We start from the raw sequence: 17,501 nt of genomic DNA, 5'->3' as shown, positions 1-17,501 counted from the left end.
TTAAATGACAGCTTTATAATATAATCATAGTTTTCGCTCAATATGCAGCATTTTTTTTTCGAAATCTATGGTCAATATCCTAAATACTGATTGCTTTGCATTCATATCTCTTACATTTTCTATACCCACATCACTATTCATTGCTATTCCTATCTTTTTCATTTTTGTTTGTTTCTCATAATTTCTCAAAAAACATGATAACTTGATATTTGTAAATATCATACTTTATAACGTAAATAAGAACTTGACCTATTAAGAAAAGCAGTAATGAAAAGAAAATCTGAAATTCATAAAAATTACAAGTTTCTGATGACAATTAGCTTAATTAAACCAGGTACAAGATTATATAATTGTATTTTCTATCCAATTATCCATATAATATCTTATCCAGAAAAAATAACTTGATCAATACCAAATGATTTTTTAACTAGTAAATAAAGTATTTTCTTTACACACACATTGTATATCATAGTTTTTTTTTGGTTTCGCAAAACATCCAAAAACAAATATGCTATAAAAGTGACAATTTTAGCAAAACGAAACCCTTAGATAGACTAATTCAGATTCGAATTTTGATTTTTCGAAATCTCACCGAGATAAAAAAAACGATGATTTTGATTCTATGTGAGTGATATCTATAAATATCATCTGAAATCGTTGAATATTTCCTTCCAGATATTTTTGAATGTAAATTGAAAATTTCAATAGTTTTCTATTGTTTGATCTTCATAGCAAACCCCAATTCTATTATTTCGATAAAAATTGCAATTCTTTCAAAAAAATAGCCGTCGGGATTTTTATGTAAAAAAGTGAAGTGTAAACTTTTCAAATCAGTTCGGTCAACTCAGATGTCTTTTGTCTACGCTTTAGTTGCTCGTGGTGCTCAACCGCTCGCCGAGTACTCAACAATTGAGGGTAACTACAAGAGCATTGCTATCAAAATGCTTGAAAACATCGATACAAAGAAGCCAAATCACATTTTCGAAGAAGGAGAATACGTTTTCCAATCACTTGCTGATAATGACAGAATGAACTTCCTCTGCCTTACAAGGAAGACTGCTAGCTCTCAGCTTCGTATGGCCTTCCTCGAAGAACTTCAGAGGAAATGGCGTACAAAATATGCCAACCAAGGCGCTAACTTCCAACCATACTCCAAGGATAAGGAGTTCGCCCCAGAAATTCAGGCCCTCTTCACAATGTACAACTCGGAGCGCGCTCAGAAGATTGCTACAATCAAGGGCAACATTGCTGCCACTCAGGAGAAGATGACAGAAAACCTTACACAGGCTCTCATCCGTGGTGAGAAGCTTGAAGTTATGGAAGAAAAGGCCAACAACATCAAGGAACACGCTGAAGTCTTCCACCGTGCTGCTAACACAGTCAAGAGGAAAATGTGCTGGGAGAGATATCGTTGGTACGTTCTTGGTGTACTCATTGCCCTTGTCCTTATCTTCATCCTTTTCTTGATCTTCTGCAAGGGATTCAAGTGCACTAAGAAGGATAAGACCGCTTAATTTGGCAGTTTCTCTCTAAATCAAGTTTTCTTTATAATATCAAAAATTTATTTCGATCTCTGATTTTTCATAATTACTTTTTAAATTTTACTGTAGATAAGTTTAGATTTAAATAGAATATACTCTGCTCTATGATTTCAGTTCATTTCGCTTGAAATACAACAAGATCTTAAGAATCCATATTAATGCTTACATCGAAACCAAAAATAATCACTCCCTCGTTCTCTCATATGAATTATAGAAGATAATATCATTGCCAGAAAAAGAGAATCATGAAATAAAATCGATATCAAATATAATTAATGTTTTTAATATATATTTGATCAGGTAAGGCATGAAATAATCCAAGAACTTCGTACAGTATTTCATTTTAAATGATTATTAAAATAATATTTGTATTTCGTAATATATGTTTTTATTTACCGGTAAACCCAAGAGTATTTATTTAGCTGCGCGGCTTCTCCTTCTTGCCGAGCCAAAGAGCAAGGAGGGAGAAACCAGCGACCTTGATAACTTTGAAACGGCATCCTGGAAGGTCACCGACAGAACGGCCAGAACGACCCATACCGGCAATAAGAACACGGTCGTTATCATCAATAAGACGGAGGGAACCATCGCGTGGAACGAAAGCTGTGACAACCTTAGAGTTCTTCTTAAGCTGAACACGGACAGCTTTACGAATAGCAGAGTTTGGCTGCTTGGCTTCGACAGCGACCTTGCCGACGACGATGCCAGATGCCATTGATGTACCCTCAAGTGGTGTCTTGTAGATTGATGTACCAAGGGAACGGCGGTATGCGTTGGAAGCCCACAAGTTGGACTTGTGTGCAAGACGGAGTTTACGAGCAGCGAGACGACCGCAAGCTTTAGACTTACCCATCAGAAAGGCCGGCCAAACGCTCCCCTCAAAATTTTCAGCGATAATTCAGGTTTTATATTTTGGAATTTTTCCCATGCACATTAATTACATCAAACATGTAATAAATAAATCATGCATTAAAATTGATTTTACCAGACAAATAAAAAGGAATAAATTAAAAAGTAATGTTTTAATCATAATTATTAATTAAAAATATCATACTAGACGATTTATAGTTGATTTCTTTGTACATTCATTCTAAAAAACTCATTAACATTAATGGAATTGTAGAAGTGCCTCCACTCTGTTTTTGAGGTATGAACAGATGACATTCAGGAGTTAGAGTAATTGCCTGACAGAGAAGTAAGAAGTAACTATTTGGTGAAAAAAAATATAATAATTGAATTTTCATAAATTTAGTTAAATATCAATAATAATTATCAATACTAAAATTTTTTGTCATGTGTTAGCATAAAATGGTGTTAGATTGGTAAAGTAACTATATTCATTAACATCTCAATGTGATTTTGGCACTTATAATTGATTTGTGATCCACACAGATAAAATATGCAATAACATGCGTCATGTATGCTGAATGTCTAATAGTAAATCTAATTTAATCAAAAAATAAGAATAATGAGATTATAATCTGTATTGAATCTAAATCTATCTTTAAAAGAAGTGGAAATGTATAATAATACTGCTGTAAGTTCTTTCAATAACTTAAATCGAATGTAATTCGAAAAAGGCAAATAACAAATTTTATTAGTTATAATAAATCATGGTTATACACCTCACATATAATTCTTATTATAATGTATATACGTGGGTGCAAGATTGGATATATATTGTGATTGCAAATTTAAAAATGTATCACAAAAAACAAAAAATCATTGTTACTTTAGAAATATCTTTGTTTATTCTTTATAATATCATATTTCATAGAAAACTTGTATATGCATAGTATTTTTTTTTTGATTATTTTAATCTCTGATTTTTATCACAATATTATTTTTCTACTTATTTTTTAAGGGTGCACCCGTATGTACGTTTATTTGAGAGGAGGAGGATTACCCTCTCAATTTTGAGGGATTCGTTAGTTTATTTTCTCGATGAATATGCAATAAAATTTGATTTTTACCTTATCAATATACTTCATATAATATACACATGTTCATGTAAAAACTTTTTTCCAAAATCCTCAGGAATTAAGGGATTTTTGAATTTTAAGAATTTTTTTCGAATTTTTTCGAAAAAAAAATATTTTCAGAACAGCCTTAACGGCTAAGATTTAGGAACAATGTTAAGTATCAAAAAGAAAGGAGGTCTGATATAGACAACATATATCGTTGAAGGTTGAAAAGATCTCTAATATTTGAGCCCAAAATTTCAAATTTTAATTTTTTGAAAAAAGAGGCCACCCGTATGTACGTTTAGTTGAGAGGAGGAGGATTATATTTTTGAAAGGGTGAAACATTATGAATATGTTAATTATATAATAATATGTATTATTATAAAAAAGAAAAAATAAAGCACGTTAAAATTTTTCTTTCTTGATTTTTTACAAAATCTACTTAGAATTATGCAAAATATGACTAAATAATTATAAATTTCAAATTAAATTTTAATTTTGATAAATAATTTAAATTTCAAAATATCAAGTTCAGTTCGACTATGTATGTAGTAATTCCTCAATAAAGTGCCAAAACCCTATTAAAATATATGAACATTTTCAACATTTTAATGTTTTTATTTAAAAATTTGATGGAATATGAGCTTCAAACAATTATTATGTAAATAAAAATAATTAAATATATGTATTTATTCGTATTACAACCGTAGTAAGTCGATTCTTCCTTTCTTCTACTGAGGTTTGAATTTGATTTCGAATTGTAAAGAGATTCAAAGGGAAAATACTAGCGGATAAAAACTACCTCCATGAAAGGGTCATAATGGAGTCAAGTTGTATTTTTTGATATTTTTTGCTTTTCGAGCCTAAATAGGTAGCCAAGATAATGCCTAAAAATAAGGTTCTAAATTCTGAAGTTTACATAATCCTCTCGTGTGCACCCTTAAAAAAATTCAAAATTGAAAGTAGGACCACTTCTGGAATTGTCCAAATCTCCATCTGAATTGAAAAACTCATGATCTGAATCAAAACACCCATCCGGAAAAATGTTATCAAGATCCCATGGGTTATCAAAATCAGGTTTCTGTGCATCATTGGTTTCATTTAAGGCTAGGTTGGGCATGTTTTCAGTTAAGGCTGGATCGGGCATGTTTTCAGTTAAGGCTGGATCGGGCATGTTTTCAGTTAAGGCTGGATCGGGCATGTTTTCAGTTAAGGCTGGATCGGGCATGTTTTCAGGCAGAGGTTCTTGAATTGGCTGCTTAGCACAATTTGAGGTCTGATCATTAGCGGACTTCGTAATACCCAAAAATTTCTCTATATCCGAAAGAACATTTTTTAGTTCTTCTTGAGTATGATATTCAAAATCCATTTTTTTCAATTCGTGGCCTTGGATCAAATAAACTTTCCATGGATCATTACTGTTACGTCTGAAGATTATTCTGGACAGATATGGTTTATGTTTAGCCATTGGAGAACAACAACAAAAATAATGAAGTGAAAATTTTATTTCAATATAATTATCAATTTATTTCAATATAATTATCAATTTATTTCAATATAATAAAAATCCTAATGATATATTATTAAATTATAAATATTTTTGCATAAATATGATAAGGATGTCAATTTGGAAGAAAAGTGAGAAAATTCCTAAAATGCTAAAAATTGAATTTTGAGCTCCAACCGCCAATAAAATTGAAAGTACATTCAATTTATGGAAAAAAATTTCATCATATCCCGGAAATTGAGTGAAACTCAATTTCCGGGATATGATCGAGTATGTTCTGTATTTTCAATTTTTGTCTCTTTTAAATTGAATATAATTCAATTTTTGAGGCGACTCATTGAAAATTCAAAATTATGTAAAATTTGGTGGAAATAATTTTAAAGTGACAAAGAATTCTCTAATAATTATTCTCTAATCTATTCTTCCATTTTACATGTGATGGTGATTATCAGGCTGAAATAAAGCAAAAAAATCAAAATTAATTTAATTTAAAAAAAAATAATAATAAAAATATCATTCAGATCAAACAGTTTTGTCTGTAACTAATCCATTTACAAAAGAGGTATATATAGAATACTAATTTAGATATTTTGAGAATATGTTATATCAAATTATGGATAAAATCGAAAAAAGTGAAATGTTTTTATATTTAGTACATACTTTGAATTTCTAGTTCCATAATGAAAGCTATACTAAATTAGCTGACGCTTATATTAAGCTCTCAATTTGGTACAAGTAATTATATATCTGTATATATTACTCACTTTTTCTACACTTTTAGAAAATGAAAAAGTGACTAATATATTCAAAATATATTAGTCGCTTTTTGAGAGGAGGAGCGACGATATATATTTTAATAGTTGCTTGATACTTTTTCGGGCTTATTTATAAGCCCGTAAAAGTGTCATAACTATTTTGAATATATAATACTCACTTTTTCCGACACTTTTGGTTTCGGAAAAAGTGAGTAATGATATATATGTATATATTAGATTTGGTTTTATATAAACAAAATAAAGATATCTTTTAAAACACAAATATAAAAAAAAAATAACAAATAAATAAAAATTAATCATTCAAGAGTTGTAGATCTAAGTTTTTCGTACAATTCTCTTTGTGCATCTTCTGTGAAAGGTCCAGCTCTCTTTGATTCGACGACCTGTTCGAACTTTGATTTAGCCGCATTCAACTGTTTGAAAAGTGAATTATCTGTCTTTCTTGCTCTCTCCAATTTCGCTTCTATTTCTGGCATGTGGAAGTTGTATTCTTCCTTCATGAAAGCGAATATATCATCGAGATGAGTGTCCACGTTGTAATCCACTCTCTCGAAGGAAATAGGAACAAGCATTGACTGTCTATGCATTGCTTCAACTAAATCTTGGAAAGATATTTTAGTTGACATTGTCCGTAAAAAAGTATCTCTCATCATATCCAAATAACCTCGTGAAGCCAATTTCTTTGAACTGAACATCGCGAGTGTTTGGAATTGTCCGAGAGTAACAATGCCACCGTATTGAGCTGCATCCATGTCGTATTGTTCATGCAATTGATCCATCATTCTGTTTTCTTCCGTCGCAAAACAATTAACTAAATAATCCAATAAAACATCTTCAGAAACAATCTGTTCGTCGTCATTTGATATCTTTAGCTCCTCTTTCATGTTGTTCAAGTATCCTTCAGCATTAACACCTTCGGATATGGAATATAACACTTTTTTGGCTAAATCAATTGCAATTGAACCGGAACATGGTGAGAAAACAGGTGGATTCTCATCAAGCTTGTCCTCAAACAGTAGTGTTTGTTGGGTATTAGTAATAATGAAGTTGCCAAGACAGAAACAGTAAAAATCAAGAAAAACAGGGTCACGATATGGAGCTTGAGCGTCTATGAACTGAAGGAAGAGTCTGCAGCGTCTGTTTCCATTGGCAGCATTTTGTTTAGCTGTTTCTACAAGGTCAAAGAAGGTTTCCGCGGCTTCAACAGGAGATCCGAACAAAGATATCAGATGATGATAGATATCCTCGGCGAAATGCTGTCTGTTTGCGGTGTATTTGGTTGTAGGCTTCTTGGAACAAAGGTTTGAAAGCCTTAAAGCGTAGAAATGACTAAATGCTGCCATACACCACTTTAAAGAGCGGATTTTCGGAGGTCTGATGGGCGGAAGGTCATGTAGAATTGATGGGAATAGCTCTCGTGTATGCATCGATGGTTGCCTGTCTTGATCTGAGATTCTGGAAATATCATCTAAAGCTCCAATGGTATCATACATGTATGGGTAGTCTTTCTTGATGTTCTGACGCATGTTATGGGCTTTTTCGGATACTTGGTGGTTAGTAATGTTGACTTCCGGCTTTTTTTCTTCTTGTTCTTCAACAGGAGGTTGTTCTTCCACTTTTTCTATGGGTTTTCCACTCTCGAGTTGTTCTCTAAGAGCTTTGATCTGCATATGTAATGATCTTTTGTTCTTAACTTGAAGATCTAACTTTTTTCGCATATTTGCAAATTTTGTTTCATCTCTTTCGCGAGAATTGGACCATCTCTCTTGGTCATCGCGATATTGTTGCGTAATCTGTTTGAGTTTTGCTTGTGTTTGGTCAACTTGTTGTTTTAATGCTGATGTTCTTTCTTTATGACAGTTAACTAAGTATGTCTTTTCTTCTTGATGCAATTGGACAACTCTGGCAAACAATTCTTGGTACCTTTTCCAGATTGACAACAATAATGTTGATCCTTCAGGAGATTCTGCAGAAACTTGACGGCAAAGTTCTTCGTAAGCAATTGTAAACCATTTTCTTGCATTCGTAGCTAATTCGATTGGATCTTTTGTTTCTTTTTGGTTCTTTTCTAAAACAGAATTTAACCATTGACCGAGATTTTCTACTTCTTGCCTTGTATCTGTAGGAGCAGGAGATGGGAAAACAGGAGTAAGCCATTGGTTATTGTCTGCGTCGTGTGTTGACATTCCTTCTTTGAGTGGAATCGGAGTTTTAACTTCGCGGGCGAACTCTTTTGGAATAAAAGTAGGAACATTTGGAATTGTTTTACTGTCTGATATGTGTGAAAGATCTGCTGTCTTAAGATTTGCCGTAATTTTTCTTGATTGTGGACGTAATGTCGCTCCTTCTGAAGCTGGTTGATTATATGTTCTAGTACTGGATCGTGTGGGACCTCTGTTATATTCCACATTGAATGTCACAGTCATAGGCCTCTTTTGCGGCACTTCCTCCGACATTCAACAGAAAAATTTTCACGTTATTTTACATGCACAAAGTAACATCTAAATAAAGCATTTGAATAAATCATATTTAATATTAATTGATAAAATTACTTATTGAATACATCGAAAACGTAATGTTTATAAAATTTGGAAATCAAATTTACACAGCAATCAAAAGTCCAAGTATATTCAGCATAATTCTTTGGCAAAATATACATTGTGAGTTTCATTTTTTCCAATAACTGAAAATGGATGAATTCTCATCGAATTTTAATGGATAACATCATAATTGATTGTTTATTATATTACGAATAGTTATTCTATATCATATTAATGAATTGCATTTTGTGTTGATTAATCAATTCACTGGCACTCACTTTATTAATCAGATTTTTTTGTCTTATTCAAATAGATGCCAATCCTGTTGATTAATTATGTTTGACTCGTTGTTTAATATGTATTTGTTCACTCTCTTTGATGAATATTTGATAATATAAAATTTGATGAGATATGTTAATAAACTTTTCCAATATATTTCTCTCATTGCTCTATCTTTCTTAAAACGAGTGTATATTCTAATCTCTTTCATAATGTTGTTTTGGTTTCCAGCTTTCATCTCATCAACTTGGTGGAACTTTAATATTGCTGGATTTCAACTAAAACTTAGAAATATTCGCAACAAGCCAATATTTCTCTTACTTTATAACAAATACTGCCCTTATTGTCAAGGTTTGCCTGAAGGAATAAAAGCTTATTCCCAAGGATTAGGAAATAGAGATGATATTTACATCTCAATGATTGATTGCTATTCAGAATTATCATGTAGTTTCTTCAAAATCAGCGGAACACCAACTTTATATTTAATAAATGGTCCTGATGAACAATACTGGCCAAAATCACCTGAAAGAGGACCAGAAGGTTGGGATAGATGGATTAATCAGACGTTAAATTACTCCTTCACAGAAATCACTTCGAAATCTCAACTTGAAGAAACTTTAGATAACTATACAGACGGAGGTTCCGTTTTCCATCTAGAAGTTCCTTCTGAAAATCATATATACTATAAAAAAGTTCGCGAATTAACAAAATATTATAAAAATTTCCAAGACGTTTTCCTTTTTCAGATCAATTCGTCAATTAAAGATCCGAAATTAACAGCTTATACATCAAAATATTGCCAAAACACATTTTCCGGCTTTTCATTTCGACTTGAGTCATTTATTAACAAATACAAATTCGGTGTTCTTCATCCCTACTCTCCATATGAGCTAATTCATTCAATTCAGCAAAATCCTGGAGCAATTTTATTTAATCACGGACAAATTGTAGATTCTCAGCGAGAGGCACTCAAAACCATATCAAAAGGCAATTGCAAACTTAATTATGGATACGTAGATGCTTCAGAAGATACAGATTCCTTAAAATACGTTAAAGCAGCCCCTTCAGAAATGCCATTCCTTGCTGGCATTGGTCGTCTTTCTGGAGCAAAGCTTATCTATAAAGGTAAAGTTGCTGACGCTTGGAATTCCGGATTTTTAAATAAAACTGTTAAATATGCTTCTGGAAACATTCTGAAGTCATTAATAGCCCAAGCTGAATTCATTCATCTTATTATTGGTTTGCTGATTATTCTTATTGTTCTTTTATCGATTCTAATTTATATGATTATCGAGATTTGCAGATTGAACAGAATGAGCAAAGACATGCAAAAAATAGAAACTGTATAATAGTTTAACATGGAAAAAACTGAGAAAAATTGATATATTTTCCTTATTTGTTTGTTATGTAAAAAAATACTATTAAATTATGCAATTTTAATCATATGCACTCAATTTCACGGATGAATACTTTTGTTATTTTCCATATGTGAGATTTTTTCATTTTATTCAAAATTTTTCATAAATAATCCATCAATTAATAAAAAGATTATTACATAAATCCGAGTTCTCTCACATAAAAAATCTAAAGTCAGAGTGAAGTCGGCTAAAAATAAGGAAATCAAATTTTCAAAATGGAAAACGAAGCGTAATCGTTTTTCGATAAATAGAAACGATTTTACATTAGCTGTTGATTATAGATATTATATTAAATTGGAACAGCGATCATAATCTTATCAATTATATTTGAGAAGAATCCGATCATTGTATTTGAAAACTGACAAGATTTTAAAAATGGGAATTCTGAATTGGATCATTTTCTGGAACGACAATCGAAGCCATTCGATTATTTATCATGCAGTCCGACAGGTGTCCATTATTTCCTTGTTTATTTTCGCAGTCCTCTTTCTTCCATCATTTCCAACAATTTATTTGCTATCTCTCTCATTAATCGAGTACACGAGAAAGTGCAGTGGCATCTGTCTCGTTACCCTTTATATATTCTTTCTTTTTGTTACATGGTTTACAGGATTTCTAATTCAGCCTTTTGAAGATCACTTACATCCACGAATTACAGTTTTAGACTTACTCAGAGGTGCAATGTACGTAATGGCAGTAGTATTTGATCGTTTAACAACGAAAAGATTTGGAATTGTAAGTAATATTACTTTATTTTCATTTCCAATCTTTTTAACATGTTCTGCTGAATTTATAGCGGTTATTGATCACCTTGGTACCTCAATTCATGTTTCATCTTTTTGTAATACGTTTTCAGATTTCACATTTCTTCCATTAAGATTCATAGGCCCTTCAGGAGTTGCTTTTGCAGTTGGATTCTTCGCATCATATACATCTATGTGGCGTGTTGCCCGCTATTTAGGAAGAAGAAAATTTAGAATTCATATGAGGGTTTTTCCGATCATTATTGTCGCAGTTGTTGTATTTAATTTCTTCTTTGTACGATCAGAAACACCAGCGAAGGCTGTTGTCATTGAAAATTTCAATAATACAGACGTTTCAAAAATCCGCAAGTTAATTAAGAAAGTAAAGAGCAACCCAGAGTTTATAATCATCGATATGCCAATTACAGGTGATATTTCACTTCTACTTTCGTTAAAATCGAAATCATTACTTACATTCTGTCATTCCAGCAATAAGACAGATACTTTATACGTTGTTACATCTAATGGAACCACCCAGTTCCCTCTTGTCCATCATCAGAAGTCAAAAGTCCCATTTTTGTACAAAATGCAAGAAATTCTTGTTTTGAACACAACACTTGGTCGAACAGCTTTCCTTGTTGGCAGGGACATCTTATTTGCAGAGTTCTTCGCTTCACAGCCTGTAGATATGATTATTTCTTTTGGCGCATCTGAATATGATGAAAAAGCCGGACTAATGACCAGAGTTGGTTCCATAATTAGTTCTACAACAGGAGCATATCATTTCCATACTTCTGGTTACTCAAAGACGTATCTTTTCAAAGGAAATGGCCATTTAGCATTCACTGCAAATCCTGATAAAAAAGAAGTCAGAGAGTTCAATATTTACGCCAGCGAAAACAAGATTTTGATTGGCGGAAACAAATTGATTTTCTTCGCTTTCTTTTTCCATGTTTTAGGAAGTTTGTGGATCATTTTGAACTTCTTACCTTATCTATACGTGAGAAACATCACTCAATTACCTCGTGGAGTTGTCATGACAATTCAGGACTCAACAATGTAATATTATTATTTGTTTATTATATTTATAAAAATATATTAAGTATTATACTTAATGTTTTTTCTAGGTACTCTATTGAAGTTATATATATAATAGAGACAAGATCTGCTTATTAAATCGTTTTAAAAAAAGATTGTAGTTGATATAGTTTAAACTCTATATATTCGAATAAGCTTATTTCATATAAATAATAACTCTCATTTTAGATGATGAAACAGTCAAAACTACCATTAATTGTATTTCACATAAATAGATATCAGTTTCTCAATACCAGCATTCTTAATTCGCCTAGAATTCTTGAATTCTTGTGAGATATCTGTTTAGATATTTGATCTGGATGATTAAAGGTAGTAACTAAGAGGTATTTTTATGTACCATGAAATGATTCATATAAAAACAAGAGAGGGAAAAGAGATTCTAAAATTAATAATACATGTTTATAAATAAGAAAAAACAGCTAAGGAAAACAAATATTCCCTTCTTTTCATACATTTATCTTCGGCGAATAACGCGTAAAAATCTATCATGGTATGGATCAATGAATTCTGTTTTTTTTTGGGAGGCAAAAGCAATGTTATTTTGGCTACACCATGTCCCAAATGCCCGATGCTAAAGGAGCCATCCCATTCTGGCATGTTCTCATTGCCAGTTATCAAATTTGTTTTGGATAGCAGGTATTTTTTATCCAATTTATATTGGAAACTTGGAGGTAAAGTGTAATTATATACGAAGCCAGATCCTCCACCTGAACCTCCCATTTCATTTGTTGTTGGTTCTGTTGATGCACCGCCAAACCATCCACCTCCCGCACCTCCTCCACGGAAACTATTATTACCACCATATTCAAAATCTCCTGAATGAGCACTATAGCTGCATGACCCTGGAGAATTTTGTGTTCCGCCGTTCATCGTATAAAAGTCTACGGATTCTCCATCAAATCCACCTCCAGAACCGCCAGAATTTGATGAATCCACTGATAATGTTCCACCTGACCCTCCACCACCGGCAACTATCACCCTGGAATAAAGATCATCATTTCCGATGCGTATATCGGTCGCACCTCCACCACCATTTTGTACAGTTCCATTTGGGTTGATATTCATCCCTCCTCCATTATAACCACCATAAACAATCTTCTTTTCAGTATCATTTCTTCTTGGTGGAGAACCTCCCAAATGAATAAATATTTTGGTTGGTGATGGTAGATTAATAATTCCCTTTGCATATCCTCCTCTTCCAGGATTTGCTGCCAATGGTGAGTACATCATACCACCTTCTGCTCCCCATACTTCCAATCTATACTTTCCTTTTGGAAGTATCCCTTCGTATGATGTGCAATGAGAATAATTTTTGCATGGAAAATAAAATATAAAACATGTTTCATTTGATGAAATATTTGGAGAACCAGCCGCAGAATCAGTTAAATTGAATTCTATAGTTGCACCATGGACAATGGTGATTAACAAAGCAAGCATTTTTATGAAGAAAAATTCTCATTGTATTTTTAATTGTGGTTAATTCAATTTTCAATAGGACTCAGAAAAATTTAAACTGCATAATATTAATATAAATAGTATAAGAAATAAAATATTTGTACAACAAAATTTTTTCAGAGAAAATTTGTCAGAAGAGGTAGGGCAACGATAGAAAATTTTTGGAAAAAAAGTTCGGAGATCTTAAACGTATCATATTCCCTGCATGGTTTGGTATCTTCCGCCATGCGTTGTGCCAAACATATTGACACTTTCCAATAATTAATTTATGGTATGAGTCACAGAGTTAGATTATAAAAGAAAGTAAATAATTGCAATTAGAAATCATATATGTCGGAAATCAAATGTTGATGAGCAGAAACCTTTTACTCATCATAAGAGAGATAAATCACTAAAGATTTGTATACATTAAAATTTGATATTTGGTGCTCGAAAACTGTCTGATGGGACTCCTCCAAAATGAACCAATCTATCGCTGAGGACCAAATTAGATGATGTGGATGGTGTATTCTCTAATTCTAACTTAGGAAGAATGGGAACAAAACGAATGACGACAACAACATGTCAAACATAGATTAAATATCTATGAATCAATAAAGTATACGTGCATTGAAGGTGATAACGATCACTTGAGGCTTATAACTCTTTGACTAAATTATGCAATAATTAAATATAATCATTTTTATATTTTTATACTGATAGTAATTAATATACTATCCTGCTTAATAAATGGTATGATCAAATTTGTTTGAAAATTTAATTATGTATATGAAACTATGTCTTCTATATAAAAATCAAAATTTTCGGACGAACCTAGATTGAACCTTTATGAAAATCTATCATTTTTGTTAATTGAGTTAATATGAATCTTTTACATATGTATATATAGCATTGATAGCTTATATAATCATGGTTTATTCCATATTAACATATTTTTTCAGTTAAATTTGTTAATAATATCATGTAACAAATTAATTCAAGATTAGAATGTCTACAAAATGCTAACAAATAAGAACAAAATACGATTTCTCGACTTAAATTTTAATATGGAGTAGTTTTTCGTTTAAATCTAATTAAAAATGAATGAAAACTTATCTTGTACTATTTTCATTCAAAGATTTTAATAATGTAAATCATGCATTTTCATAATTCAGTACAGTTCTTTTTAGAATTAAAGTTGATGAGGATGATATTTGTGATTTAAAATAATTTGTTAATGTTCACCTTTTATTCATCACCTTGTGGTATGCCCTAAAGCAATAGCATTATCAATTCTGCTGAATTGATCAACTCAAAATTCCAAAAAAAATTCAAAATTTCAAAAATGAAATTAAACAATTTGAATTTTCACATGAAAAAATCAATTTCGAAAAAAATTTGGAAAATCAAAGTATTTGATAATTAGTCAAATAATCAATTTACATCGTTTTTACTCATAAAAAACAACTAATTTTTGATTTTGATATCATATTTGATAAATACTCATTCCAGAGTTGACGTAATGTATTAATTATTGTTAGAGATATTGCTTTCGCAGCAAAATTCTTATTTCATGAAAGAAAAAAAAATGTTTTTATTCCAACAAAAACAAGTAAACAGATGAATGGAAACGTACTATATTTTCATAAATGTAGTAATCGGCGTGTCAGCTTTTGTTTATCATGTTCGAGTCAAAATGTATTAACTTGTAATAAGAAATATTCGAAGATTATATGAAGTATTGAGCATTCTTTGTAGAAATATTTGTAATTCATTACTAACATATATAATAAAGTTGTTTTTTTTCCCTTATTGCAATAATTTTGTCTGATTTTAATAACTTTTCATGTATACGAGTTGTGTGAATATGCATCATAATATGCGTAAATATACTTATTTGCGACGAATAATGTGGTTGCATAATGGAGGTGCTAAATTTTGATTTTTAATATGGGGCTTTGGTATGTATAATCATGTTCTTATCTCAACGTAGGAGTATTGGTGCAATATGATTAAAATTTACGAGGTTGATCTTAAATTGAATAATTCTGGAGTATAAATCACAATGCAGCTAATTCTATGTTAAAGATAGATACAGATTGTAGTAATCAATTAGGGAGTACAAATTCATTCTTTCATTTCTGTCGTATTGAGCAGAAAGGAAGAGATCATAACCCTAGGAAAAAAAGCCCAAATTTGTCACTTTTCATAGTACGTTAAACTCAATTCGCTCGGCGAATGCCGAGCACACGTACTCATCATTCAACATAATATTCTCATTCTTTGGTTATTATAGTGCCAGACAACACAAGATTTCAAAGAATTACTTGAGTTTTCAATTAATCTTAATCCGATTTTAGATTTATCGAGAACTCCATCATCACAATCACATACTTCAGTGCGGTAACTACAATTATCCATATACAGAAGGAAGTTCTTTTCGAACAACTCATTTGGAGTCTGTTTTGGAAAGAACTTCTTTCTGTCCGACTTAATTTCATAGTTCCTGATCAACCAAAAGACAGAAACCACACACTATCTACTTAGGAAAGGAGTTCTTTCTAAATCTTCCTTAAATTGAGATTTTACGAGAGATAACCCTTCTATTGACTTAAAAATGAACATTTTGATATCTTTAGTATCACACATGGTCATATATAGTATTTCATCTACATGAATACATTCATCTTTCGAAGTCTCTCATTAAATGGGAGGCTTCGAAAGATGAATCGTTTTATTCATACAACTTTAAATCTCGAACACATTTAGAGAGTGAGTATATCATTTTATTCTTGTTTTGAGTTTATTCTGATTCAAAATTGCAGTGAAAACAGAAGTTCACACATCATATCTGAATGTGAGCTCATCTATACTTATACGATCTCAATACCTCCACTCTAAGCATAAGAGGTGAAGTTATATAAAAATTATCAGATGCGTTGAAGTCTCAAAAGTATTGCCTGAATGCTTGTTTCATATTTGTCCAAGTAGTTTCAATGAATAAATGTATTGTTTTTTATAATTTCGATTTATTTTTAGAAAATATTCAATATAAACCTTTATTGTGTTATTTACATCTCATAAATTCTCTGTCTAAATCATATAAAAGTGCGTTTTACCCCTATGAATCAAGAAATTCATTCAATATTCATGGTATATTTATTAAATTTATACGATTTACTAATAATCAATATTATATCCTCATAAATAGCAATATATTTTGGTAATCTATGATAATCATATACAATATTTGAAATCAAATTTTCATTAGTTTAGGTTCCTTGTTAATAGTAAACCATTATATTTATTACTAATAATAAAATCTATGTGTCGTATTGAAATTCAATAAAATTACTTATTCGGTCCAAAAAAACAAATTAGATAAAATTTTTCTTTTTTTATGTAATTTTTGTTTTTCATTTTTCTCAAGATCCTAAGTTATGTTCTAACTTTTGACATCATATCCTATCATGCTAGGCTATATATTATAGCATATCCAAAAGGCAAGGAAATCTATCAGAGAAGCCTTTTTGACCTATCGTTGCCCTACCTCTTTGTCAGACTGTAAAAATAAATTGAGAAGTCAAGATTTTAAAGAAAAATTGAATTAAATTTTGTTCATAATGCTATATTAATATAACCCAATCCTGGCACAATAATAAATACTTAACAACGTATTCCCTTCAATAATGAGATTTAAAAAAAATATCGCGCTTCGGCAATTTGGATATGAAATTCATAAATGGCTATGCCTATAGATGATGTTTTCAGCATTTGCGCTTGTATTTGAATGACCAAATGTCAACGTTCAGGCAAAAGATAATTTACGTCTTATCGGCATATTCAATGCCATTCTTAAAACGATTGAAAACTTACCGATATATTCAAAATCAGTAATTTTCCATCGAAAAATTGAAGGGAAAAAATGCATTTCCGATACGAATCGATCGAATTTCGAGATTTGCAATGCATTCATAAGAAGACGCCGAATGATGAAGGAAATATCAATGAAATTAATTATCCAAATTCTGATAATCAACGTTTTGAAGGTTGAAACTTACTGACTGTTATTATCGGTTGGGAAAATCATTGTTTTGTAAAAATGATGGTTCGAATCAAATTTGGCGACATCAAAATGAGCAGATTATTCGTTTTACTTGATTTTGAATTTAATACGAGAAATAGATGTAGAAATATGTTC

At 31.3% G+C, this 17,501-nt stretch overlaps 7 protein-coding genes across 7 annotated transcripts, besides 2 other annotated features; 4 read left to right on the top strand and 3 right to left on the bottom strand.

Moving 5' to 3' along the window:
• Positions 1-827: 827 nt before the first annotated feature.
• On the top strand, positions 828-1,552 carry TVAGG3_0957780 (SNAP receptor protein; the record flags this gene model as incomplete). Its single annotated transcript, XM_001582784.2, has 1 exon — positions 849-1,514. The coding sequence occupies one exon, from the start codon at positions 849-851 to the stop codon at positions 1,512-1,514; it is 666 nt and encodes a 221-aa protein (XP_001582834.1).
• Positions 1,553-1,900: 348 nt separating this feature from the next.
• On the bottom strand, positions 1,901-2,408 carry TVAGG3_0957770 (Chain X 40s Ribosomal Protein S23; the record flags this gene model as incomplete). Its single annotated transcript, XM_001582785.2, has 1 exon — positions 1,960-2,394. One exon carries the CDS (start codon positions 2,392-2,394, stop codon positions 1,960-1,962), a length of 435 nt encoding a protein of 144 aa, XP_001582835.1.
• A 996-nt stretch (positions 2,409-3,404) lies between these two features.
• Positions 3,405-4,445: a mobile genetic element.
• Positions 4,446-4,548: 103 nt separating this feature from the next.
• TVAGG3_0957750 (uncharacterized protein) lies at positions 4,549-4,755 on the top strand (the record flags this gene model as incomplete). The annotated part of the gene is made up of 1 exon (XM_001582786.1): positions 4,549-4,755. One exon carries the CDS (start codon positions 4,549-4,551, stop codon positions 4,753-4,755), a length of 207 nt encoding a protein of 68 aa, XP_001582836.1.
• Positions 4,756-6,084: 1,329 nt separating this feature from the next.
• TVAGG3_0957740 (uncharacterized protein) lies at positions 6,085-8,244 on the bottom strand (the record flags this gene model as incomplete). The annotated part of the gene is made up of 1 exon (XM_001582787.1): positions 6,085-8,244. One exon carries the CDS (start codon positions 8,242-8,244, stop codon positions 6,085-6,087), a length of 2,160 nt encoding a protein of 719 aa, XP_001582837.1.
• Positions 8,245-8,819: 575 nt separating this feature from the next.
• Positions 8,820-10,041, top strand: TVAGG3_0957730 (thioredoxin-like family; the record flags this gene model as incomplete). Its single annotated transcript, XM_001582788.1, has 1 exon — positions 8,820-9,956. One exon carries the CDS (start codon positions 8,820-8,822, stop codon positions 9,954-9,956), a length of 1,137 nt encoding a protein of 378 aa, XP_001582838.1.
• A 348-nt stretch (positions 10,042-10,389) lies between these two features.
• Positions 10,390-11,878, top strand: TVAGG3_0957720 (uncharacterized protein; the record flags this gene model as incomplete). Its single annotated transcript, XM_001582789.2, has 1 exon — positions 10,401-11,831. One exon carries the CDS (start codon positions 10,401-10,403, stop codon positions 11,829-11,831), a length of 1,431 nt encoding a protein of 476 aa, XP_001582839.1.
• Positions 11,879-12,182: 304 nt separating this feature from the next.
• TVAGG3_0957710 (glycine-rich protein family) lies at positions 12,183-13,453 on the bottom strand (the record flags this gene model as incomplete). Its single annotated transcript, XM_001582790.1, has 1 exon — positions 12,266-13,303. The coding sequence occupies one exon, from the start codon at positions 13,301-13,303 to the stop codon at positions 12,266-12,268; it is 1,038 nt and encodes a 345-aa protein (XP_001582840.1).
• Positions 13,454-15,511: 2,058 nt separating this feature from the next.
• Positions 15,512-15,559: a mobile genetic element.
• The last annotated feature ends 1,942 nt before the right edge of the window (positions 15,560-17,501 follow it).

This window comes from Trichomonas vaginalis, chromosome I, assembly GCF_026262505.1.
Source record: "Trichomonas vaginalis G3 chromosome I, whole genome shotgun sequence".
NCBI lineage: Eukaryota > Parabasalia > Trichomonadida > Trichomonadidae > Trichomonas > Trichomonas vaginalis.
The sequence above is the reverse complement of the archived record's forward strand: the minus strand, read 5'-3'. Positions and strand labels throughout refer to the sequence as shown.